Below are 26,328 nucleotides of genomic sequence, written 5' to 3'. Positions count from 1 at the left end.
CATCTCTGTCTACCTGCCTGTCTCTGTTTAAGAAAGACACGCATGGCTCAAGGCTCACTGTTACATCATTGTCGTCAAAGAGATTATGTCCGTGTGTCAATCCACACCTCAAAATATCTTTGTTTTATATTTGGGGCCAGATGTCACTGATGTTCTCTGAAACCTTTCAGTTATTTTTGATGATCTTCCTCAATGACACAATTAATTATGTGTGAAGACATTTTGATCATAATTCTTCTTCCAGTGTTAACAAGATATTAATGTAACCTACCTGTTAACATAACAGGAAGTATTCAAAAACTATTTTCCCCCCTGCCTGAGATGATATTTAGTGGGTTCACATCCTACGAGTGGTGATGTCTAGCATCTCATCTTGATTAGATGGATTTTATCCTTGGATCTTATTGAAAGGATTTTGTGTTTTCACCATCACTCCATTGTTTACAATTTGATTATAGAAGTGATAGTAACTCCACAATGACTCTACAGTTCTCTGGGAGCTTTGACTGGATGAATTGCCAAATTATAATGCAGCCATTTTAAATTAGGCCCTTTTTGCCATTGCAAGATGACATGTTAGAGATACAATATGTTTATCCAACAGCAGAGCAACAACTATAATTATTGTGTTGTAATGGAAACAGGTCTAAATCCAATCTAATGTCTTAAAATATAGCAGCTGATGGGTTTATGCTGTTTGCCAAGGTGGCAAAGGCAGACAAAAGTAAGGAGACCAGTTTTAGGATGGGTCCAGATTTAGAAAAGCGTCTTTTAAAAGGACTTAGAAGTTAAATATACTGGCCTATATATTCTTCCATGCACAGAGCCTTTCTTTGTGACAGGAGAATACTTTTGGGGAATTGTGCACGAACGGATTGAGTTGAATTCTTGCCCCATTTCTTAGTAATGAGAGTGTTCTGCACTCGCTGTGTCGGTCTGGCTCCCTCTCTCTGTGTCCCTCTATCTGCCTCACACGCACACGGCTCCTGTTAGCACAGCGTGGCTGGCTGGGTCTTCTTTTTGTTTTGGTTGATTGGGCTGTATCAGTCTGCATATTAGTGCTTACTTGTCTCTACTACTCTGCACCACTCTGACCAAGAACACACACACACACAAACGATCTGACATGTTCACACCTGCTTCCCTGCTGCAGCCTCCCTCCTTGACCAGCGGCTGTGATTCACTCTGTGATACGAATCCACACAGCTGTTTATTTCCACCAAAAAAAGGTTGCCCCTCTCCTATATAACTATAAGCTCCCGTATATTGGCTTTTTCTTTGCTCAATAGTTGTTATTGATCGAACTCTATTGATATTACTCTTTTATGCGGTGGTTTTAGTGTTGGGTAAATCGTCAAATTCATGCCAAAAAGCCAATAAATTACAAAGGTATATTAGGAATTCGGAATATCTAGTTACTTGCTTACACATTTAATTTCATGGTAGTATTGATCAAAGGGCCACCAACTCAGGGGTCTTTTTGCTTCAAGAAAAGCCACAGGATTTCTTTACAGGTTTATTGATATAAAACATGTGACAGACAAAGTAGTATTTAAAATGCCTCAGGATTATTCTGCACCTTGGACTTTCCTTTTCATTGTCTCGTCTCATTTCTGTAATTTCCTGAAATGTTCCTCTTGTCAGTTGCCGGTCACCGTGGTGAAGAAACGTTTGTGTGTAGCTCCATCTTGTGGTTGGACGCCACCCTGCCGTCACATAGGACCCATAAAAACATTTCTCTGAAGTCACCAGGGGGTCATAAAGCATTCTGAGCTCTGTTTCCTGAACGATGCGCAGTGGTTACTTGTATCCTTGGTAGCACTGAGGTCTCCCTCTCTTCATGGCCTTGGCTTAAAGGTTTCGAGATTCTCATCCAGACCATCGTTGTTATCATCCTCGTTATCATCACATATTTCATAATTGTAATCTGTGATGAGGAACCGCGGTGCTGATGGTGTATACAAGTATTTTGTGTGTGTGTGTGTGTGTGTGTGGGAGGGGGGTGTAATGTGAATATGTGTGTGAAAACACAGGAGCTGGATCTGGCTTGCTTTTGTGTGACAGATGGACCTGCCACCTTGTTCTCCCCATAGACATGTTCCTCTCTCTCTCTCTCTCTCTCTCTCTCTCTCTCTCTCTCTCTCTCTCATACACTTCTTCTGTAATATATCTTAAGTGCACATTTGTATTACTTCTCAATACATCACGTTAATGAAATATATGATTGATTTGATGTATGATATATATGATATATATCACCTTAATGATTCGTGTGTGTGTGTGTGTATATATATATATCTATGCACTATATGTTACCTGTACATTTGAGTTAAATACATTAAGGCACCTTTTGCTATCAGTACATACACAAGCTGTGGACTGAGTATTTTGTCTCGTGCAGCTGCATTGTTTCCCTTCTCTTCTTTCTTAGATTAAAGATAGTTCTCTCAGGCTGATGCCCATATCGTGTACCCAGTAGTCCGCCTACAGTGCACCTTACATACTACTGTGCCACAGCACATGTATGTGTATGTGTGTGTGTTGCACCACGCTGAGCTCTGTCTGTACATCGTAGGTAGAATCACCCGAGGCTCCCTTTGATGACGAGGCGTGGCCTCACCCAGAGGGAGACGGGCTAAACCAAGTCCCAGCTCCGCCTTTCTCCTCCCTCTATTCACGCAGCCGCACCTACAACCAGGTAACCTCGCCTCGGAGCCCGTCGCATGCTTTCATAGCTTTGTTCGTTTGTGACACGATGTTGTGTCCTGACTCGTCTGACGTTCAGGTTACATGAGCATGGCGGCGTTTTTGTTTTCTTTGTTTTATTCCATAACTTGTTTTGTGTGAGACAGTTTTGTCGATTTTTCTCCACGGGATTTGTTGTTCCCACAGTTGTTGTTTTTGTGTTGTTGTCACCTTGCTTCATCAACCTCCAAGTGTTCCATGTACTATTTTAACATCAGTAAAAACTTCATCAGGCCGACAACCTCAAAATTGAACTTGTCCTCTATGCAAATGACTACAGGGCCAGAGGTGTTAGTGGCAGAGGGTGCAGGGGAAGAAAACTAAGGGAAACATAAATTACAACGTGTTTATATGTAAAGCGACTGAAAAAGAGGCAGCAGTAATGGGACAACTTTAATGTCCTCTTAAAGAAGAATCGTGGTTTAGTTGAAAAGTCAAATAACAGCGAGACAATTGCACCACTTTAATGTCCTGCAGCTTTTACACCAGGAAACAACAACGCTTATGCCACATTATGGTATTAGGATGGACAACATCTAAGAGAATATTTCGTCTCATAGCACAATATCAATATACTACATGTCAGTAGTATATTGACATACAACTTGTAGCATCTTTAAATGCTTTTTGTTTCTCTAAACTATGTAAACACAGAGCGTGCTGTTGTGAGTGTTTTATTTGGCAGTTTATGTATTTTTGTGTTTGGCACATGTTCTCATGTGATTATTACAATAGGTTGATTATTGTGATTATTACACAATAGACCTGAGGACGATCAAAATCAGATTCTTTGCTGTTGGCATGTATGCAGCCTTGTACCCAGCATCTCATTGTCCGAGCCTTACTATGCAGAGTCCTCTGTCTGAGTGCATAAAGGATTTATTCCAGTGGGAAGAGAGCTGAGACAGTTTCCTCTTCCATCACCGACGGTCATATTAGATTAGATGTAGTCGCAGCTTGGGAACTGCAGAAGGCAGTAGATGCAGAATAATAACCAACATGGTGCATGCCACCTCTACACATGACAATATACAAAGTGAATTGTACTGTTAAATATTCCAGCACTATTACCAGTGCTGGAATATTTCTGGTAAAAAGGCTCAATAAATGAAAGGGTTTATTATTTACAGCATTGGCATATGCCTTACACAGTTTATGGTTGACTAAAGTAGAATCGCAGCCAAGACTGCAGCGGTATAATTGACTTTACTTAAATAACTGCAGCTATAAAATGTTTATCTACTGCAGAGACTGAATTAGGAGGAAAGGTAAAAAAAGAAACCTCTTGCTTTCTTTAAAAAAAATTAAAAAAACACACAGCAAGAGACACGGGCTGTAGTCTAGTCATTTAGCTGATGCAGATAATTAGGAAGGAAGGCAGGACAGAGATGGTCAGGGAGCGGCACGAGAATTACAGGCAGACACACACGGAGACAGAGGGTAGATTTGTTGCTGGATGTTAATCAGTCAGTCAGCCACATGACTCGTCCTCAATGAATCTCGCTCTTGCTGATGCAGTAATATAAATTAGGAATAAGTAAGACTTTCCGTCTGTTGAACGCGTGTGTATAGTGACTGCCTTAGCATGGAGGCAAGTGAGCAATCAAACCACATACATGTGTATTCAACAATCTCCTAAACTCTGCTCATCATCTTGACTTTGATCATTTAAAAAAATTATGAGGTTCTAACTTGCACCGTTAGATCTCAAGTGTTTTAAGGTTTAATAAAACAGCTTGGAAATAACTTGACCTAACCCATTGAGAAGCTTAAAGTTATTTCGATATTTAGGGCTATAATATCCAACCTTCCGTATATAATTACCGGTACGGCAAAGATGGATCAGCATCTGGCATTGCCTTCATGTGGTCCATGTCTTTGAGTGGAAATGTATTTGCAAATGTTTCAACCCACAATAACTGATATTTTAGCGACGTTTTAATACCCAACATCTCCTAAACTGCTTTATTTTGTTCCTGTCATAGTTTGTCTGCAATTCAGCTTTGGGCAAGTACTGGTCTGTGCATCCCATCTAAAAAGGTGAAAGTGGGTGGACAAAAAAAAAACTAACTAAATGAGCTGTTGACAGTTGATTGAAATTCTTTGCATGGTTATCATAGACTTCTGTCACATTGAACAAGTAATTGGATCCGGTGCCATTATAAAAGTATTGTGCAAAAAATAACCTGTGCTCCATAGCTAAGAAAAACACTCCCATCCACAAACCAGATCTGAGATGCTGAATATCAAATCTGACCTATTGGGTTTGAGCTGGTGCTTTGCTTTCTCTGCAGTGCTTTATGTCTGCTCATCTATACCTCCAGTATGTACCAAGGGAGCTCGACATAGCTCTTCAAAAGGCTCCTTACCAGAATCTGAATGGGACCTAATGGAAGGGCTGGGAGGGAGCCAAAATGGTTAGGAACCACTGGAATAGACCGCAGTATAGATCTGACGTCTTTCCTAGCTGCACCAGCACCCCTTTATTGTTGGTGAGCTCACACATTGCGATTTGGCCCCTTTACGTTGGGTTTGGTCGGCCACTGAAAAAATGCTCGTCCACCAAATGTGTTCAGAACTTCAGAATGTACTTCTTCAAAAAAAATTGCAGTGAGTACGTTTACTGCTAAAATGAGTAGGGATGACGCCTCAAATCTGTGTCAGGGCACAACGTACACACCTGCATTAATACTGGGTCAGGCGGTCTGGAATCCAGAATGGGTTTCGGGTCAGTCAGTGATGGGACCCCGGCCAGGACAGGAGAAGCAGAGAGTTATCTGTTCAACTGGTCGAACGCAGCATTTGTTCGCTCGGATATCTTCCCAAGAGACAGCCGACCTGCAGAGCAGGGGTGTCAAACTCATTTCAGGTTCGGGCCGGATACTGCCCAGTTCAGTCCAACGTGGGCCACTGATGATCGGGCCGCACTGGACCGGGCCGCCGGACGCTCCGGCGGGCCGGACCTGGCCCCGCGAGTTTCACGCATGTGAATTAATTAAGCCGCATAAAATGACGTGGTGGGCCACGTCTGGCCCGCGGGCCTTGAGTTTGACACATGTGCTGTGGAGGATGAAAGGGCAAAGTTGGCTCTCTCAGCAGTCAGACATTAAACATGCATGACGTGTGCTTTTATTTAATTGGTCCTGAAATATTAATAAAGTCGGCAGTCACAGGCTGACATTTGACTGGAAAACAGAGAGTGAAGGAAAAGAGAGACAGAGGAAGGGTTAGTTGTAATGTGGCCAGTGTCCCCAAATTGTTGCTGTGTCAGCTGACGTGTCAGTTTATTGTATTTTGTGTCATCGGGGCTTCCTGCAGACACATAGGCTGTAGATAGTGACTGGCAGATGACATGATTCCAGTTTTAATTTATGCTAGCTTCTATTCACACTGCGGTTCCTTTATAGCTGCAAACATACAGATACATCACCACACATATGTCATAGTTTAACCAGAAAGCCATTATCCCATATCTTACCATAATACATTTTTATAGAGATTTTTGTTTGGTTAATGATGAAATACATGCTAAACTGTCGATGTCCCTCAGATGGGAGCTGGTAAAGTTTGCTGAGTGCTGGTCAGCAAACTTTAGGCCACACTAAGCAAAGATGTTTCAACATCTATAAATATGTTGAGCATGGTTTAATGTTAGCATTTGACTTGTAGCACTGCCTACGTTCAGCTGCGTATTATGGTTTCAGTTGGCATTCATGGTTACATCTTTTGTTGTGGTACAGAAATTGCTGGTTCGATGTGTTGTTGAATGGCTTGAATCACAAGTATAGCCAATACATGTGGATTTTATTGAATGTCCTAAATTTCCAACTGGCTATCCAAGGTCAAGGGGAATTCTTAAGCTGTCAATGGCGATCTATGTTTTCAGCCAGCCGGTGTGTTGGCTTCCCCGACATGAGCAAACCTTTCAGGTTAATATATATATATAGAGTGATAATGTCTGTAGCATTTGTAATTGTTTAGCGGCTTGGCCTGTCTGTAGTGTTGTTGTGTTGGTCAAGCCAGATTAAGGGGGATTTACACTTCTCTGAAAATTCCTATATTACATTTTCTTTAAAAAAAGTGAAACAAAAAATGTTCAGTGTTTTGATCTAATCAGATCATTTCAACCAGGCTGCATTAGTCAGCCGGCAGCAGGTGTATTTCAGGACTTGATAAGCCGTTTCCATAGACACCGTAGCCTTAGAAACCCAGGAAGAAGCTGTGACAGGAATCCCGCTCCACCTGTGGCTAATCCTCAGAGAGGCTAAGATAGCTGTGTATGCTAGCTGCACACCTCAGACTGCTGGGAATAGCTCGGTCTACTGTGTGGTGGTGAGCTAGTAATTGCGTCTAAGGGTACCTGCTTCGAATCTCATATGCCTGGCTGCTGGCTTGCCTTTTGTTATTTACTGCATGCTGGAGCCTCTCTGCCTCAATGTGGAGCTGTGGGGACACTTGCTATCCCAGGCCGAATACCTTCTCCTCTCTGCTCCCCGGTCTTCTGTATTCTTTAGTGTCAGTCGATGCCCAGCAACAGCCTGTTGTTTTCCATTCTAGATTTGGGCTGCATACGTTCACGTGTATGTTTGCGTGTGTGCATGAGGGAGAGCGTGTACGGAAACCCGCCCCAGGGGAAGATCTCTCTAACAACATGTACAGATGCACACGTAAATAAACAGTAAACCGATCAACTGAGGCATGCATGCACTTTGACAATTACTGACGTGCGCGCGCACGCACACACACACACACACACACACACACACACACACACACAAAGCATTTTTGTTGGTACAGTGCTTCGGTGTCAATTGTTGTTACCAGATGAACGTCCCCTCTCTTATTCCACTCTTGCTGGTCTCTCTCTCTCTCTCTCTCTCTCTCTCTCTCTCTCTCTCTCTCTCTCTCTCTCTCTCTCTCTCTCTCTCCCAAACGCACACGCACATCCACACTTACCCTCAACACACCTACACAACCAGTTATCTGGATATCTGTCTAGCCACCGCTAGCATTTCATTTCTACTTCTGCAACACTCAGCTGTTTTCTGCCTCATATCTTACTCAATCTGCAACAGGCAGCATTGCATGTGTTTGTGTGTACATGCATGTGTGACGGTGTGTGTATTTGGACTAAAGGGGGGGGAGGAGGGGAGGGGGCTCTGCTACGTCATTGGCTGTCTGGAATGTAGGGGCGTGGCTTGCAGCAGTAATGATATCTGACAGTGTGAGAGGGAGAAGCGTCAGGTTGCAGCTCCAATAAAAGACTGGAAAAGACAATTTGCTGAAAGACAAGCAGAAGGGGAGAGCAAGAGAGTGGGTGTGGGGTAGGTATAAAAAGAGAGCAAGGGAAAGGGAAAGGGAGACTGAACAATGTACTGTACTGAAGAGAGAGCGAGACTTGGAGCGACATCACAGATGTAGGCGGGAGAAACAGAAGAGTTGCAGTGCGATTCCTCCAACCATCCTCCTACTTCAGATGCTCTCCTCCTCGCCTGCATCCGTCCACATCCCTCCTATCGTCCATCCATCCAGCCACCCAACCCTCCCTCCCGTCTTCCCTCCATATTTAATGGGAGCACAGTCAGTGACAGGGGGGAGATTGACTGGTCATCTCCTAGGGCAAGAGCGGAGGAGGCAGGGAGGGAGGAAGAGGTGGGGTGGAGAAAGACAGAGAGAAAGAGTGAACCCCCTTCAATAATCAATCCTCATATCCTGTCGTGGCCTGGCTCCCCCTCTATCGGTCTACACTCCAGAAGAGAGGAAAGGAAGGAGGAGAGGAGATTTTGGACTACCAGAGATGTGGATGTTGGACATTTGCCCTGGCTATGAGAACGCAGGAGGATGGAAAAACGGACGCACAACAAACAAAGTGCTGCAGATGGATTGACGATGTACAAAGACCTTGACCAAAGAGGACTCTGTCTACCTGCCCTGCACTTTCTACCTCCTCCTCCATCCCCCCCTAATCTCTTCATCTGCCAGCTGCTCACTCATTCCCGGGGGAGCCAAAGAAGAGGAAAGGGAAGATAAAGAGAAGTGAAAATGGAGATGAGGATGAATATAGCAACTTATTCTTCAGCACAAACTGGTGACAGAAAATAACGTGTGGAGTGCTGGACTTCATTTTAACAGCAGACCTTAAGAGTTTCAGAGGCAGAAGAAGCCAGCCAAGCGACAGGGGTGAATGAAATGAAGCGCGACATCAGGACGTATTTCTTGTGGGTCTAAGGGAACCGCAGACAGCAGACACCATGAACTATATTTTCGGCAACAACACCTTGTATCCCCGCAGCGCCAGGGTGGGCGGGGGTCAAGGGGCTGGTCACGGAGTCAAACATAAGCTGGGGGCCAAGCGGGGCTCCTCGGAGGAGATCCCACACCCCCACACCTCCTCCCCGTCCACCTCCTCTCCCGCCTCCTCCTCCCCCTCCACCTCCTCCTCCCGTTGGCAGCAGCTCCTCACGTTCTTCTCCAAGAGGAGCGCCTTCACCGACTGTATTGCTGCTGGCCAGGTAACGCGCACGTCACACCCTCTTAGTGTGTGTGCGTGTGTGTGTGCGCTTTACGCCTGAGGGGCGGTAGGGGATCAGGGTGGGAAGCATGTAACTTAACCTGGGTTTTTGTTGGGTCTGTTTGTGTGTGTCTGTGTTTGTGTGTGTGTGTGTGTCTGTGTGTGTACATCTAGCTTGTCATTACACCTTTCTTGTCGGGGGAAGCATGGCGTTTTTAAAATTGAAGTAAAAGCAGCCCTCTGTTGTTGGTTGAGATTTGTGATAGTGTTGTCATGGCAATGAGCATTGGCATGGTGGATGAGATCCAGAGAGCCGGTGCGTTGCCATGGGAAAGCCATCGCTTAGCTGCGTAGTCCAGTGGCAGAACGTGCTGAATACACATTGAAATCAAGAGCAGCACCGTGCAAAGGGGAAGATGTGAGGCTCGCCTGATGAGAGAGGAGTCAACATGTTTGCATGGTACTTTTGTTATACTTTTGCCACAATGATTTTTTTTAACAGAATTGTATCGCTTACGTTTAATGTCAACCATATTTTTGTAGAGAGTCTACTGTATGTACGTAGCAGACGTACACACATGAGCTGCATGTGTTACTCCACCCGCAGCCTCTATAGAGGTACCATGGTAGGACCTCTGTGTCACTGCAATCATGAGACGCAGTTTTCAGTCTATTACAAAGTAATGAGGGAATGTGCACATAATGTAACAAGTCCTGATATCTCAGACGACACTGCGTTTAAATTGGATACTAAACTATTAAACCTGCCATCAAAGCCGTTGTCTAGTACAAGTCCAGCTGGCTGTTACATCAGCATTAAAATGGCCATTCCCATGCTGCTGCACAATTATGCCACAGTTACAATACTGTGTCATACTGATCTTTCTCTAAGTAGGTGAAATAATATGTGGTGTATGGTATAATATGTATACAAATTCACAGAGGGCGCAGGCTCAATGAACACCCCAGAATGCCTGTGTCGAACACACAGGACGCATAGCGTAAATAAATGTCATTATTGATGCAGCTCGCGGAAATCTCTTACTATTGTCCAAAGACAGACAGACAACCTATGAAGGAGCCGGTCGGCTAGGAGCTGCTCACTTATAAAGATCTTTGCATGAGGCCTCTAGGATTTTGACGTAAGCAGCTGCCACTGTTTGCAGTAAACAATTTCAAGTTGTGCACAACACCCATCCTTCCCACTTCCAAAATGACAATAATGCAGAAAAGTATGCTTTATCTGTTCAGATCCTTTGATCTAAACAACCTCTTTTGTAAGGCATCATCATAATTGCTGATTTTTGTTCACAGAGACACAAGAATCCCTTTCATGTAGGTTTTATTTAATGCCATCAGGTTCTGTCTTTTCAATTGTTTTGACATGCTCGTCAGTGCAAACCATCCACACTTTGAAGATCGTTGGGGTCTTGATATTAATATCAGATGCTTATATTTAGGATGATCGGACGCTGCTTGGAGAAGCAGAAGGAGAAATCTCAGCCCATTAGGAAACTGCTGCTGTCAGCTGAAGTCCTGCATCACACACAATATTTAGTTCCTGAAATATACAAATCACTGTTAAAGAACAGATACGTACAGGGTAGAAATCCAATGTGAAGTCACACTAACATTGGCAGACTTTTAAGAATTCAACTTGGTGAACTTGGTGCGTTTAGATAAAGGAGTTGGTGGCGTACATTCTCCAGTCTGGCGCTTCAACCAGAGAGCAGAATGACATGGCACAATTTAAAGAGCACCAGTCAAAGCTCAAGGGAACAGTGGCGATGTGGAAACATCATGGAGTTACTACAGATCGATTGATCGTTTAATGCATTAATGGAGCAGCATTACAGTCTCTTTCTTGAGCCCTGCAACACGGATATTCTTCTGTCTGGCACAATGTTTGGTCTCTTGGGTGGAGAGAAAGCTTCAGGGGCCGTTTAAGCCACATGCTTCGTCATGATTTATTCACGTAGCCCGAATCCATCACACTGTATTGCTGCATTTCTCCAACTCATCCAAGTGGCCAAAAAAGACTCATTGTATTCGCTATGCCTTTTGTCGGAGTGACAGAAAGCATGACGGCGTATTGCCGTTGCACCGAGCGGTGAAATCGTTTCCCCACTGCAGACAACAAAGTGATGCATCTGGATCCAAACCTGCATTATCGATGTAGCGTTCCCGAGTGAGCGGGGCGCCACCCGATGTTCAACCCTGCAGCGCTTTTACGTTTCGTCTGCTGATTTACAGCACGGCCCGTGGAAAAAACGGACCCCCCCCCCTGTTGCAGTAATCATGTTGGCCAGTGTTTTCCCAAGGTGTTGCCATTTTCCTGTCTGCGGCACTTACTGCCTGACTGATGGGCCATTATAATACACACACACACACTGGGCTGAGCTGGTTGAGGCAAGGGAGACTGATTTTTTTTTTTTTTTAAACTGTTTGATGAAAATTGTTTGGAACTGCTTAGTCATCCTTGTAGGACCAATGAAAAATGTGCCACTAAACATTTCAGACCGCCGGTGCATTTCAGAGTTCAGGGTCGTGGTCAGATTTTATTTTGATGGTCGACCTAACACAAGCACACAAGAACACACAAAACATGCACCCAGAACGCTTTAATGACATTATTCTGCCTCTCTGACAAAAGTCATATTGTGAAAAATAGGATGCATTTAGAGGTCCCGATTATGTTAGTGCCTGGAAATAATACTTAATCTGAAAAGAAAGCTTGTTGTATTGTTAAAATCTCCTCCTTGCTGATCACGATGGTACTGATGGTTTGTGCCCACCTGTCAACGTCCCTCTTTTGGTGGCTCCAGTAGTGACTTTTGTTTGATAGGGACATTGTAAAACCTGCCTGATTATACTGTATGTTACCCAAAATGCAGAATTGGTGTTGTCTTAGAGAAGCTAATCAAAGCTCCATATCTGATTAATGTGTTCGGGATCTCACAATGTACAACCACCTGGGTGCATCACCCTCAGTCATCTCTGGGTTGACCCAACTGTTATCCATTGATTTTAGTTGTGTTCCCTCTCTCTGAATATGGATTACTGCTAAAGCAGAGGAATACAAGTCCTCCTGGCTCTTCAGCAAGCCCTCTAAAAGCTTTAAAGAAGTGTTTAGTGGTCACAGGAAATTGGGGTAGAGAATGATGGACAGAAACGGAGAGTTGAAGCCATTGATTGACAGGTAGAAAGAATCAGACATGAGGGAGACAATTGAGGGATTGATTAGGGCCGTCCGAAATATGATAGCTTGTTAGCTCAAAGTGGGCGACGTGAAAATCCTACACATTACCTTCTTGGATGAAAACGTGTCCCATCAACACAAAGAGCACACATCGAAACAGCTGACAGGCTTATATTCTTTGTGAGTCAATCGATTGCTTTAGCGGGATTGGATATGACAGGAATATTAATTATTAAATTAAGTATCTGAGGCAGTAAGTAAGTGACACTGCGTGGTATCACTACCTCCATCTCCTTGGCTTTCCTGCACTTGGTTAGATGATCCCACAAAGCTACAGAAAGGTTGGAGGAAGAAAAAATTAAATACATGGGGAGGTTTGTTTTGAGACCACACAGTTCACCTCTGGATATCCAATGGGTTTTGGTATTTTTTAAATATTTTTCACAACAATCAAGGTACCATTTATATACTCTACAGACCTTTTCAACAGAATTGCATTGCTATTGTTTTTTGTCATCTTTCCCCCCTACAGGATGAAAACACTGGGACACATTTCTTTGTGTGCATTTTCTTTTTTAATGGCCCACATGGGGTCCTATCACCATGCAAAACATGTCAGGAGCCACATCATTAACACGTCAACCCATACTGCAAAGTGCATGTGGTAAGGAGACTTCCAACTACTGCTACAGCTCCTAATAAGTGGCTTATTATCCTTCTGCTGCCCCAATAAGCTTTTCACTCTCCCTGTGGGACACCACATGCATGTGTAGCTTTTCTTTAAATCTGTTGCTCCAATCATGCAATATCCAGTAAATGTCCTGGGTGCATTTGTCCTGAGTAGTGGCGAGACTCAATCACTTATTCTGCCACATTTTTAACTGATCATCTGTCACTGAGTGGGCAGTATGTAAAAGTAGGAGCTTTTGTGAATCTTTGCACCATAGCTGTGAGTTTTCACCTCCTGCAGACTTCTTTGCACCTCCACACACTATACATCATCGCAGCATAGGCTTCGGGCCGGGCTTCAGTGCAGGTGTGAGAGGAAGGGAGGGTCGAGCCGTGCAATTATTTTACAATAACATTACATTTTTAAGACAGGGATTTGAGCTTATATGTTCTCTGCTACTTTTGCCTTTCAGTAAGGATTTCCATCAGAGGGAGGGGCTTATGCAAAAGGTTACAACCGGGACCCCCATTGTGCATGGTACCCTATTTGCTTCTTCTCTGATGCCGGCTAACACTGCCGGGAACCAAGCAAAGGGTGTCATGTGCATGTCTGTGTGTGTGTGTGTGTGTGTGTGTGTGTGTGTGTGTGTTTGGGAAAATGCGTTATTAAGAAAGGAAAAAGAGTGGATGAGTTAAATTGTTATTACACACACACACACTCACACACATATATATTGTATGGTGGCACTGAGTGGTGCTTGAGAGCGTGTGAGGTGTTGCATCACCTTCGTGTGGGATGAAGCTTGCATATCAGTTCTCTCCCACACGCACACAAACACAAACACACACACACACACACACACACATCTGTTGTCTGCTGATATAATCAAGCCAGAGTAGCTGAGGACGAGCCATCATTTAATATGAACACTGATTAAGGAGGCTGAATACAACATGATACCAGAACATCTATCCTCATGTAATTAGTGTGGAATTGTCTGACACTGCTAAAGGTCCTATTTACCGCTGCTCGGGATAACTTCATACCTGTAGTCGTAGCTCAATGGTCGGGGAAACACTGACAGCTAGTGGCTCAAGGAGGAGGGAGCCTGCCTGCCAATGGAAAGTCTGATCTACACAAAGTGCCATGTCTTGGTAAACATGGAGTTATAACTTAAATAAATAAATGTGATTTGACTTTACAACAGTTTCTAGTATTCTAGTATTCGCTTTCTACTATTCGATTCTTAACCTGTGGTGGAAAAAATGTCCATGTTTGTTGGCTGAATGTGTAGATTTGATGCTTAGTAACTCAATATATTTGCGTTTTGGAGCTATTTTAATTTAGCTATTCTGGCAGAGTTTGAATAAGTCAAATCATATTGTAGCTTTTTTGGGCAAAGATTCCACTCAATAATCCTTAAGGGACATGATCTGAGTGTCATGGCTCTCGCCCAACCTTCATGTAAAAGGTAGTTGTTTCCTTCTTCAAACCAGCTGGATGAGCAGAGCATTGTGTGGATAAGAAAGTTGAGCGTCTCTACTACTCACCAGGTATCATGATTCCAATGGGATGCTCGTGTTGCTCTGTCCCCGCTGGATGCTTAAGTAGCTTTTGTTAAACACATAAGCGATACCAGCTTGTTGCGTCGGCTGTTTTCATATTACCTCGTCTAATTTGTGTATTGCCGCGAATACACGATATAAACTAACGCTGCTTGAATGTAAATTATCCATGCTGGCATTTTCAATCATAATGCCAGTTCTGTAATGATGCTGCCTTTCACACCACACCATAACCTTCCAGCCTCATCCCAAAACAAATCCCTGCTCTAATCATAACAGATTAAAACCGGTTTTATTGTGCCGTGATGTGTGCGGCTGCTGGTGTGATATATGATAATTAACATCTCGGGCTGTAACCTCACATCCCCCGCTCATCCATGGAGGCCACAGCTCATGGGTTTACCAATCCTAACGAAAGAGTATCTGCAACCATTGTTTTGTTATTCTGTGTCCAATTCCATATGACTTTCATTTAGTTCAGTTGGAGACAGTTTAACCAGTTTGTATTTTAAACAATGAATATAGGTGTATTTTAAACAATGAATAGAGGTGAAAGGACAATAGTTGTTTGGTTATCATTCTTTTAGATTCCACCATATCACTACATTGGCCTATGGTTTACAATATTGGCAGTAATATGCAGTTTCTCTCTGCATCAGTTCAGTGATACAGAGAGCACGCTAGAAAACAAGGAAAAGTGATACCAAGATGAAACCAACCAACACAATAACAGCTTCAAAACTGATTAAATTTTAATGCTAGAGTGCCTCATTTTGTGTTATGATTGTGCTCAAACTGGATTAAAAGCCCTTCTTCCCCCGTGTGCATTTCTACCCCGATTTCTCCTCTCTTCCAAGAGTCTGCAAGACATTGACATGACAATAACTCTAGAATGATGAGGGGTTAATATGTGTCTACGTCTCCCACCAGTACTTCATCAGTGTGTTGAGTCTAAGGCCCCCTGCTGGGGACCTTCGGTATCACAGTCTTGTCTTCCTGCATCCAAAAATACAAATATTAAATCTTCTTTGCAAGTCTGTTGATGGCAAGATGTTTAATTTATTGTTGTCGGTCAGCTTTGAACACTTGATGCTCATCAATTCTGCTCGAAATAGTCACAGACAGAGGTCAAGAGTGACCATTTAATTTTAGCATAGCAAAAAGATGATTTAACACTGTCTTAAAGTTTGCAATATTGGGATTGTGTTGTCTGAAATATATTCATAGGCTTTTACATTTGACTTTTTACCTAATAAACCAAGGCAACAGCACAGCAGGGATGGGCTCATTTACAGGTCAGACGGAACTGCCACGATTCTTGTCTCTACACTAATTACAATTCAGTACACATATTAAACTGGTTAGAAATGGTTTGATGCTCAATAAATGAGGATAAATGAGAATTTTTAAGCTTCATCTGGTCAGTGTGAGACAGAACACGGAGGGTTGATTCAATTGAGCGGACTGCTTTGCAGAATTGATTCTTGCACGCTCCATCAAGTCAATTTATGTGTTAAGCATTATTTTAAGAGCCGTATTAAAACTTGAGTGGGGGGTTGAAAACTGAGTAGAGCTGTTGATGCGACGTGGGCATGCTGGTTTCATACATAGCAATATTTCAGGGTGATGTTGCCTCTTTAATGTGGTTATAGAAAACTCTAAAAAGACCTGATTATTCTTTTTTCCGCTGAACCAAAACTCAAACCAAGTGCCTTAATCTTTGTTCCACCCCGTCTTCAGTCATTTTTTACCGCAACCCTTGCAGCACTGTATTAGTGTGGGCCTCATCTAGCATTGTGATGCTAACAGCCATTTCTCCTTGCTCATCCTCTCCTGACTGAGCGTTTAGCCTGCGGCGCTAGCAGCACTTTACACAGGCAACACGCACACGCACACACACACACACACACAAGAGCCTTTCTCTCAACCACCCTCACCATCTTTTCATCTATTTGTGCTCTCCACAGGGTCGTGCTTCTTAATGTCCCCCGTCTTCCTCTCTCTTTCGCTCTTATTAGGTTGGTTCGGGGCGAGTTGTGGCATATATTTACTGACATTAGAAAGGCTTGGAGCTCACAGCTGATAGTTGTGTCGATCCAGCTCTATTCTTAAATACCAGCTGGCTGTAAGATGCCAAAAGCTATAATCAAATTGATATTAAACATGCTGAGCCTTCTGCACATTACTGCAAAACTGAGATTTTACATTTTGAGGATTTAGTCATTTCTGTGTTACTATTCAAATGAACAAATATTTTAAAGTTTGCCTGACTAATGGATTATAAACATTTTCTTGGGGATACATTTGCTAAATTTACTTTAAAAGCGTTTGGTCTTCAGTACATTGTTTAGCCACACTCTGGCATGCGGCTTGAAGCTGGGGATCAAATCACCAACCCTGCAATTAGTGGAAAACAAGACACTCTCAAAAGTGCAATAAATATTTATCTCAAGTTGAACTATATAATCTGAAATTAAACCAAGTTGGTATTTAAATCAGGATACAATAGGAATTTAGTGCAAACACTACTTAATAGTATTTGAACAACCCTAGATAAAATGTCGTTAAAGTATTGCGTTTCTATAGAAACCAAAAGAGGAGAGCAGCCTTTTACTTTACCATCATCTATTAGACATACACTGTACCAGGAGGAGTATGTGTGGTGATTGGTTAGAAAGGGCAGATTAAAATGCAGAGAAGCCCACATTCTCACAGGGAAATAGGCCAATGCATAGAAACACTTACATACGAACATGCAGCAGGCATTTCATACACAGCTGACCTGGCCTGCCTTGGGATGCTTTAAAATAACAAGACAAAAGGTTGATGGAGGGAGCGGACCTCCGCCAATCAGAGCTCTCTGTTCATGGCACACACACACACTGACTGAGCTCTAAGCGCCGTACCGCTGTCCCTGGTTGCCTATCGATTAGACATGCCTGGCTGCTGTCATGTGCAGGAGTCCAGGGGAAGCCCCTAATTGGCTAGTCCAGGAAAGAAAAAGAGAGCGAGTAGGGGGAGAGATAGTTGAAAAGAGAGAGAGGGACAGCCCCCGAGAGGGGGGGAGGCAGCATAGAAAGATGAGAGGCCGAGAAGGAGACTTGTGCATAGAGATGTGGCCTGATATCAAAACACGATGACAGAAAGATGAAGACAAGATGAAAGAACATAACTCTCTGGAAGGAAATTATTAACAATAATCTGAAAACACATGCATTCCAACAAAGGACTCCAATCTGAGTAAACTCCTGTTTTAATTTCTACTTTACGTTTTGGGATATATGAATGAAACTGCATCTTCTACAGAGCGACCAACACTTCAGATACAAACTGGGCGTCCGCTACAACGTAGGCGGATAACGTGTTACCCTGAGTGACTGACCATTGAGGTGGAGCCAAATCACAGAAGGAGGAAGACAAACCTCGGAGTGGAGTGCATGAAAGAGAGACATCCTTCAGAGACAGCTGGACTGAAAGGAGGCTGATCTGGTCCGTTTGGTGCTTCTTCTTGGGACCACACCTTTTACTCTGCCACCAACCCTGTGACCCTGATGGATGGAGCGAGTGTCGAAGTGGAGAAAGCTACTATTGTTGAAAATCACATCTAAGAAGGGATCTCTTGCTTTTTGGAACTAGCTGATGCTCTAATCTAAAATGGAAAGGACTTTTGATATTTTTCCGTTATCTTAGGGACGTAGCAGAAAGAGCGGAAGGTAGAATTGCCAACTTTGCACCGGACACAGAGGAGGATTGGTTGTTCTGGAGGGGCATGACCTACATTATTCTGACACACGTGATTCTAAGGGGCTACTCCCTTTTGTTATTTCTGTAACGAAGACGATATCTCTTTGTGGCTACTTTTTACAAATATATATATATATAAGTAGCAATGACCACTTATTTCCATAGCCATGAATTCTGCTGTAGCCCCAAAAAGCCCAGCAGTGGCTCCACTAAGGGCAAATCTGGCAAAGGGAAGGGCAAGTCAGGAAAGAGCCACTCTCACACAAAGCATCACCAGAATTTACTGCAAATCCATGCGCCAAATCACCAGCTGCAGCCTTTGCATCTGCACTCACCGAGTCCTCATCCTCATTCGCCAAAACATAAATGTCACACGCCAAAACTTCTGCTTCCTTCTCCCTCTCCGAGCTACTACCACATAGCACCGGCATCTCCAAGTCATCAGCCAGCTCCGCCGTCACCATCTTACCAACTGGCTCCCCAGTCGCCAAACCGCCTGCTGCACTCGCCAAGCCACAACCGGCTTCACCCATCACCGAGTCATCATCAGCTGCAGCACCTTTCTCGAAGCCCGCAACACTACCAGCCCCCGGCCTCGCCAAGTCACCTGCTTCCTTCACATTCAACGCATCAGATCTACTGCCAACATCAGCAGCAGCAGCAGATGCAGCTCCATTCACCCAGTCCCCACTCGCTGCTCCAGCAGTACCATCATCACTGCCCTTCTCCTCTTCCTCACGCCTCCCAGTCACTGTCCATCCACCCTTTCCACTCACCGCAGCTTCCCCTGTGTTCAGGGCTGGGCGGTTATGGGTGGAGCACGCTGCCAACCAGTCTGGCCACCAGGGAATCCAGAGGAAAGTTCCCCAATCTGCGGGACAGCATGAAGAAGAGTCCCACAAAGAGTAAAGCCAAGGGCAAGGCCGGAAGCAGGCCGTGGCCCAACGATACGTACATCTGGACAACAGAAATGCCCCCACACGTGCCGCTTGTACACCACTTTCCACAAATACAGGCTCATGTGCAGGTATGTTTGATAGCTCCATGGTAGTGTAAGGGGCCACTGCTCCTAGCACTGACCAGTACACATATTTAGCATCTGCATCTGATACTAAAAGAACTTTTATAGAACACAGGTTGTGTTATTAAAATCCGGCCATTGTACTACACTTTTGAGAATGTTTCACTTTTAGAACGAGATACGTTAATCAACTTTCATCTTTAAAAATCACACCATTGTCATAACAATAAAAGACAATTGCTGGGGGACGAGTGTATAGCCGTTAGATTGGATTAGATCAATTGTTCCATAGATGTTAGCAATCTGGTTGGGTCTAATTAGCGGGATTGCCGTTGTGATTTGATGAGTTGCGCTGCGTCTGATTAGCTCGTTAGTTAAATAGAGTTTGAAAGCACATTAGGAAGCTGGAGTGGACAGTGATATTAGGAGTGGAATATGTTTGTATGTGTTGATGTCTCATTGACCAAGAAAGGTCAGATGTGGCATAACAACTTTGGATTGAGTTTTAAAATATTGCCCCTTGACACAATCAACTCAATGGGGTTTGTGACTTTTCCTGTTTGCACTTCATATGCTGTTGCATGCATTCAACCACCTGCTCCTCCTGTGCATCATTTAAGTATTTTGAGGTTTCCAGGCTTGATTTGCTAATATAACTATGCCGATGAGGGTGTCCAGGATGAACTCTCAACACCCCCCATGCAGGGCATGAGAAACCGAATGAATGCACCGGTTATACTCGTTGTCTGATGGGACAAACCAGGAATAGTTTAGACAACTAATTGACTGACACAAACTGACACAACTTTCACTCGTTGTAAGTCTTGCTGTGTTGGACAGAACTGAACCAGGCCACAGTATCATGACAACGCAGCTGGTGGAACGGCAATCATGCAACAACTAACGGTCGCTATGCATAGTGCAGCAAAACACAGTCTGGATATGGATGGCATGTGTTTGTTTATATTCGCACCGTTACATGTAACACCACCTCATCCATGTACGCATACACACACACACAATGTTACATAAGCGTGCAGTCTGACGTGGCGTGTCAATGGAATCACCAGCAGACAGACAGACTGGATTTGTGGCCGTGTGAATGACACACACACGCTTGCATATACATAAAGACACGCAAATAGGTTGTGTGCATTTTGTGCATTACAATGATGAATTACTAATTGCTAAGTTTAAGGAGAGGCAATGGACTGTTGACGGGTTAGCTTTAGGCAGCTCGTCGCTTCTGTGAAGTAAGCATTGAGCTATCCTGTTAGCGTTAGCGGAGATGACCCCGCGGTCAGATTAAGCAATTTACCTCCGAACTTGTTTTTTAGTTTATACATTTCAAATACTCAACATTCTTCACAAGCAGAAAAACTGTGTTCATTTAATTTTTAGTTTAGAAATGTGCATTTTAAAATTGTGGATCTTGTGTTGAGATTTATTAAGTATACCTTACTTTAAATATAAAGTATACAATATACGCATGTAATATTGTAATGAAAACAGGTGGAATGGACCATCAGTCTATTGTGATGATAATTATTCACACACACACACACACACACACACACTAACCGCTGCAACTGTCAGCACAGCCCTTACTGTCACCTCAACAGCCATGAACATGTATTGGACCTGTATCCACCCCCTCCACTAGTCCCGCCTCCTTCCTTCTTTCATTGCCTAACTCCCTCCGTGGCTCGTCTCATCATTTCTTTGTCCTTTTTTCTCATGTCTATGGTTTTAAGGGGATGGGGATGCATCTGTCTGCCCCCTCTGCTCCACATTGCACATGCTGTTGTTGAGCAGGCACATTTGACTCCTCCCACCATACGTACATAATAATCCCTCTGATCCCCCCCCCCCGTCGTCGCTCTCTCTCTCTCTCTCTGTTCCCGTGTGGGATCAAGCATCCTGTCAGCTTGACTGACAGACAGTTTGACATGTGGTGGAGAGAGAGAGAGAAACACGCAGTGAGATAATATGTGTGTGTGTGTGTGTGTGTGTGAGAGGGAGGGAAAAAAGGAGGGGGAGAGGGAGGATGAGGGATGTAGAGATTAGTTTGGAGGAATAGATGCTATTGCTGCTCTGTTGCACATTGATGCAGCCAAGTGAAGTTTGGGAGCACCGTCCATTTGCCCGGCTAGCTGGTTTTAATGTCTGCTTCTCCAATTTGTTTGGGAACTTTTTTTTGAGTGGGGGCTGCAGAGCGAGAGCTGGAGCTTAAGATAATCTTCCGTGGACTAGCTCGTTCATCGCTGGTTCGTTGGAGAGCCCTCGAGCAGCACGCGCTGGACTGACGAGCGTTAAACACTGTCTGAGGAGAGAGTGAGACGAGGGCGAAGGCGGTGACGGGTGGAGAAAAGGGCGGACAGATGAGATGGGGGCCGGTGCTCGCCTTGCCAATACGTGGAGAAAAAAACACCGTGTGGCTATTTAGTAGGTAGTGGTGGAGGTGTTTCATTGGCTGGGCTCGTGTAGGGAACTAGAGAAAAGACCATGTCAATACTCTGCCGCTGCTTTATCCCCAAACTGACCCGGCCTGGACGCTAGAAGGAGGCCAGGGAGAGAGAGGAGGTTGAGCTTAGAGAAGAAGGGCAATGGAGAGAAAGAAGGAGTAGACGGCACATGGGAGATGTGCAAATGTTTGGTATTCATTTTGGGAAATGAACCAAGTTAGCTGTGGGTTTAATGTAGGACTAGTATTGGCATACAACACAACAGAGAGAACAGTGTAGTGGAGAACTGAGCGGGCCTTTAAAATACAATGTGAACGCAGCACAGGGTCCGTGTGGCTCCAGTAAGGCAAACAGGCGGTTACGTTGCACTGTGATACTTTGGTTTTGTCCAAAATAAGGGCTGTGCAGCATGTCATGTGGTGTATGCTGTCGCTCCGTGGTGGTAATCTGTAGCAGATGTACTCGACATGCTGTACCAAAACATGAGACGAGTAAGTCAATATCACAGATTTGTGTTTTTGTGCGTGTTTCTTCTTTTTTTACAGTAAACTGTATCGCTTTGGTTTTGTGATCAAATCTTTCGAATGAAAAGAATTTAATCACTTTGCTGTTCTTTCTGGCAGGCCAACCCCCCTCCAGTGGTGGTCAACACCGACAGTGTCGACACCCCCCCATACGTGAGTACTGGTTTAAATATATTGTCTATGAAACATTAAGCCCCTCCAAAATGTGGGCTTTGTATCCGGCTCATACTTAAACATCTCATTGGCCGATTCTGGATTTGATGGGATTTTAGTCGTTAAAGAACCAACGTGTAAATTTTAGGGCAGTCTAATAATAATTTTAAAAAAATTGACAGTGCAAACTTGTTTCCCCGCCATGTTTCTGTGCAGAAGCAGACGTTTAGCGTTCTTGCGTCATGCACCGTGCTTTCCTCGACACAATGTACACACAGGAAGAGTTTCAGTTAGTTGCAATCTGCAACCTCAGTGCTGAATGTCTCCAAACATTCTGCACTTTTGAAGTGTTTTCTTCGAAAAAGTTAGGTAGGGTTAAATCAAAGATATTCTTATGTAGAGCAATATTTTTGAGGTTGAGCGTCTAAATACGTGTCAGTTATATTCTCAATCAAGCTTGGATATGAAATCCAAGTGACATCTATTGTTATTATTGAACTTTGTAAAGTCCAAATATTCTTTCTGAAAAAAACATATGAGCCATACAAATGTCATATGAACAGTAATTTATTGTATAAAGCACTTTGTGGAGCTTCTACTATATTTGTTTGGCAACTCCTCATTAAAAAAAATGCGCAATTCATCTAGGATTTAGACAGAAAGCTTTGTCCAGAATTAAATGGATCCAGATGTCATTCTACTGGTTGCCAGCTGCCACAGAGAATGACTGTCTGCCGTTGTTGGATAAGTTTATTATGTCATTACCATGAATTACTCCTTGCTGAACTTTCTGGGATACAAGACACAGAGAGATATTTCTTCGTGGCAGAATTATTTGATCCCTGACATAATTGTTGAATGCTGTCTTATTCCATAGAAGTGTCATTAATGTATGTGATGTATGTAATGTATAAAAAAACAGATTCAATTAACACTTTTTTGTGGGTTGCTTTTAAAATTAGTAAACTACTTTGCGGATGAAAGTAAAGCTTTTCATGAATAATTAGGGGAACTTCGTTAAACTTCAAATATCAAAATAATGTAGAGGGATTGGAAACTTCAGCTTTTTAAATGGCAGAAAGACTTTATTTTCCAAATCTTTTCAAAATGATCCAATGTTTTGTGTTCATGGTAAACTCATGTGGCCTTTAATCAAGTGCGTATCCAGTTTGAACAAGTACACACTGAATAGTAGGTGAAAACAGACACACCGCACATTGGGGCTGATGGAAGATTGTGCCCCCGTTTGAAACGACAGAAATACAAAATCTGAACTAATCTGACTGCACAGAGACACAGATTACAGCCAAGGGGATTACATGGGCCATTGGGATGCCACTCGACCACTGTGTGTGTGTGTGTGTGTGTGTGTGTGTGTGTGTGTGTGTGTGTGTGCGCGTGTGTGCACACGCCGGCCTACAGCAGTTATCGCTGGAACAAGACACTCATCTCCCAGTTTAAACAGACTGGAACGCAAAAAACATAATAGTCGCCTCAGATGGGATTTAATTCTGCGTGCTGTTCATTTAGTCAGGAATCAAGATGTTAATATGTTTTAGAGTTCAGGCGGTCCTGGCTGAGTGGTGTGATTGGCTTGTGGGTAATCAGCAGGGACGTTCTTAAATGTGACGTCAGAGGTACATCACGAGTAATACGCATTACCAGTTTAATCTCTGGGATTCATGCGTCATTCATGAGTTATCAAATGTATAATGTATAATTCTGATGTTTGTTTCTATTTATTGATGATAATCCGTCTATATATTTTTATTTAAAATTCTTCTGATTTCTGATTGCTGTTGAAAAGTGGCACACTACATGTTGAATGCAGAAACAGTGAGATGTGTAATTAATGCTGTGGTAAACATGAATATTTTAATGTGACATATGTACCTGAAACAAAATACTGCTTAAACATGTTTTAATGTGAAAAGCTTTACTGTACAATCTAATGAGCATTTTAGTGTCCACTACAGGAAGCAACAGTTCCATGTTTAACCTTATTTGACCCACATCTCTTCTCTCCTTATTCCTCTCCCTCTCTGACAGGTCAATGGAACAGAAGCAGACTATGAATATGAAGAAATCACGCTGGAACGGGTAAAGATTTACATGCAGTAAATTTATGTTCCATATTTGTTTAAACAAACCAACAGCTTGTTGAGAGATTTCAAGTACTTCAAAATGCAGAATGTAAAAATTGTTAGTTGTGGATTGTTAGTGATTTCATTCCCTGTTTAAAAGTTTACTGTAAAATAATTATGTACTTGGCGATAAATCAAAAAAAACAATTTAAATGTAATCTAAGTTTAAATGGCAACCAGAAGCTTCTGGTAAGAAAAGGACTTAGGAATTCACTACACAATATTTTATGACCCTTATCGTTGTCCTAGTATTGTATACTAGAACCGTTTAATATATTATATAATAATAATTATCACAATTATTTGAAATAATAGACAATACTCAAATAAACTCACTATTTATTAAACTCACAAATGAAATGGTCTAAAATATATTTGTTAGTGATATCCTCTCCATTAACTTAATTACATCAACATTATTCTTCCTTTACTTCATCCGACCACTGTCCGGCTCTGCTGACCTTATTTCGTCGCCCTCTCTGTTCCTCGTCCATCCTTCTTTCTTTTCTTCATCCCCGTGCTCCCTCACTCATTATATTCCCCTTTCCCTCGCCCCGAGGCTCTCTCTCTCTCTCTCTCTCTCTATTCTCCTGTGACCTGGTTCTGTCTGTTTGACTGGATCTGTTTCAAAGATACTACGGACCTACATGCAAACACGGGCACAGACATGTCAGTTAAAAAAGCACGAGAGAGCGAGTAAAACAGACACAAAGTAAAGGCTGTCATCAGGTATTGTCTCAGACTGACGGAGGCTAGACTTTATTTGCAATGTCATAAAAAGCGGAGAAGGTAGTATTACTTAAGTTTTTTTGGGTGATACAATTATATTATATTACATTTATGTCATTGTAATTTTGGCAGGTATCAGAATAATTTCAGTGCTGTCACCTACTTCCTATTGAAACTTCTGTCATATGTCAGGGACAGGGACAATAGATTTGATGATCAAAGCTTCTGACTTCATAAATTAATTCTTTTAATCAAATTATTATTTTTTCTTATGAAAACTGATATTTTTTCTTTCATTATAACGCCCTCTCTGTTTGTGTGCATCTGTAGGGCAACTCGGGTCTGGGGTTCAGTATTGCGGGAGGGACTGATAACCCTCACATTGGAGAAGATCCCTCTATCTTCATCACCAAGATAATACCTGGGGGGGCCGCTGCCCAGAACGGACGACTCAGGTACACGACACACCTCGTTGGCTCTAACCGAAACCGAAACCTTCAAATTGAAATGTTTACCTTGTTGGGTCCAACATTTAGATGCAATATATCCTCACACTATGACTGTGAACAGATTGAGTCTCCACCAGTTCAGCTTTATCAATCACAGCTGATGGGTGTTGCGTGTGACAACCGTGGTAAACTGCAACGTCACATGTTTTGGCAAAATCCGGTGGTGCAAATTGTATGTTCATCAGGTCATTATTAAAGCTGCAAACAAGGAGATCCACATTCAGAATACAGAGCAAAATGATCAAGCAAGTAGTTTTTACAGACAAAACTCGACATTGACGGCAGCCTCCTCCCACTTTGTTTCCATTTTAACAGATAGATGTTCCCCAACTAGACCTCTGATTTTAGA

The 26,328-nt window shown here is 43.1% G+C and overlaps 1 protein-coding gene across 8 annotated transcripts in view; it reads left to right on the top strand.

The window, feature by feature from the left end:
• LOC119216778 (discs large homolog 1-like protein) overlaps positions 1-26,328 on the top strand; it is a 72,315-nt gene that overhangs the window by 19,861 nt on the left and 26,126 nt on the right. For 3 of the 8 annotated variants that reach the window (XM_037469898.2, XM_037469899.2, XM_037469903.2), the window contains 3 exons: positions 22,544-22,597; positions 24,647-24,697; positions 25,801-25,925. In XM_037469898.2, the coding sequence (XP_037325795.2) occupies positions 22,544-22,597; positions 24,647-24,697; positions 25,801-25,925 (230 nt within the window). Of the gene's footprint in view, positions 1-2,575; positions 2,699-7,972; positions 9,258-18,585; positions 19,462-22,372; positions 22,412-22,543; positions 22,598-24,646; positions 24,698-25,800; positions 25,926-26,328 lie in introns of those variants that run through there. The other 5 variants (XM_037469902.2, XM_037469901.2, XM_037469904.2 and 2 more) reach the window with 4 other exon arrangements.

The sequence above is a fragment of the Pungitius pungitius genome, chromosome 7 (assembly GCF_949316345.1).
Source record: "Pungitius pungitius chromosome 7, fPunPun2.1, whole genome shotgun sequence".
NCBI classification, from domain to species: Eukaryota; Metazoa; Chordata; class Actinopteri; order Perciformes; family Gasterosteidae; genus Pungitius; species Pungitius pungitius.
The sequence above is the reverse complement of the archived record's forward strand: the minus strand, read 5'-3'. Positions and strand labels throughout refer to the sequence as shown.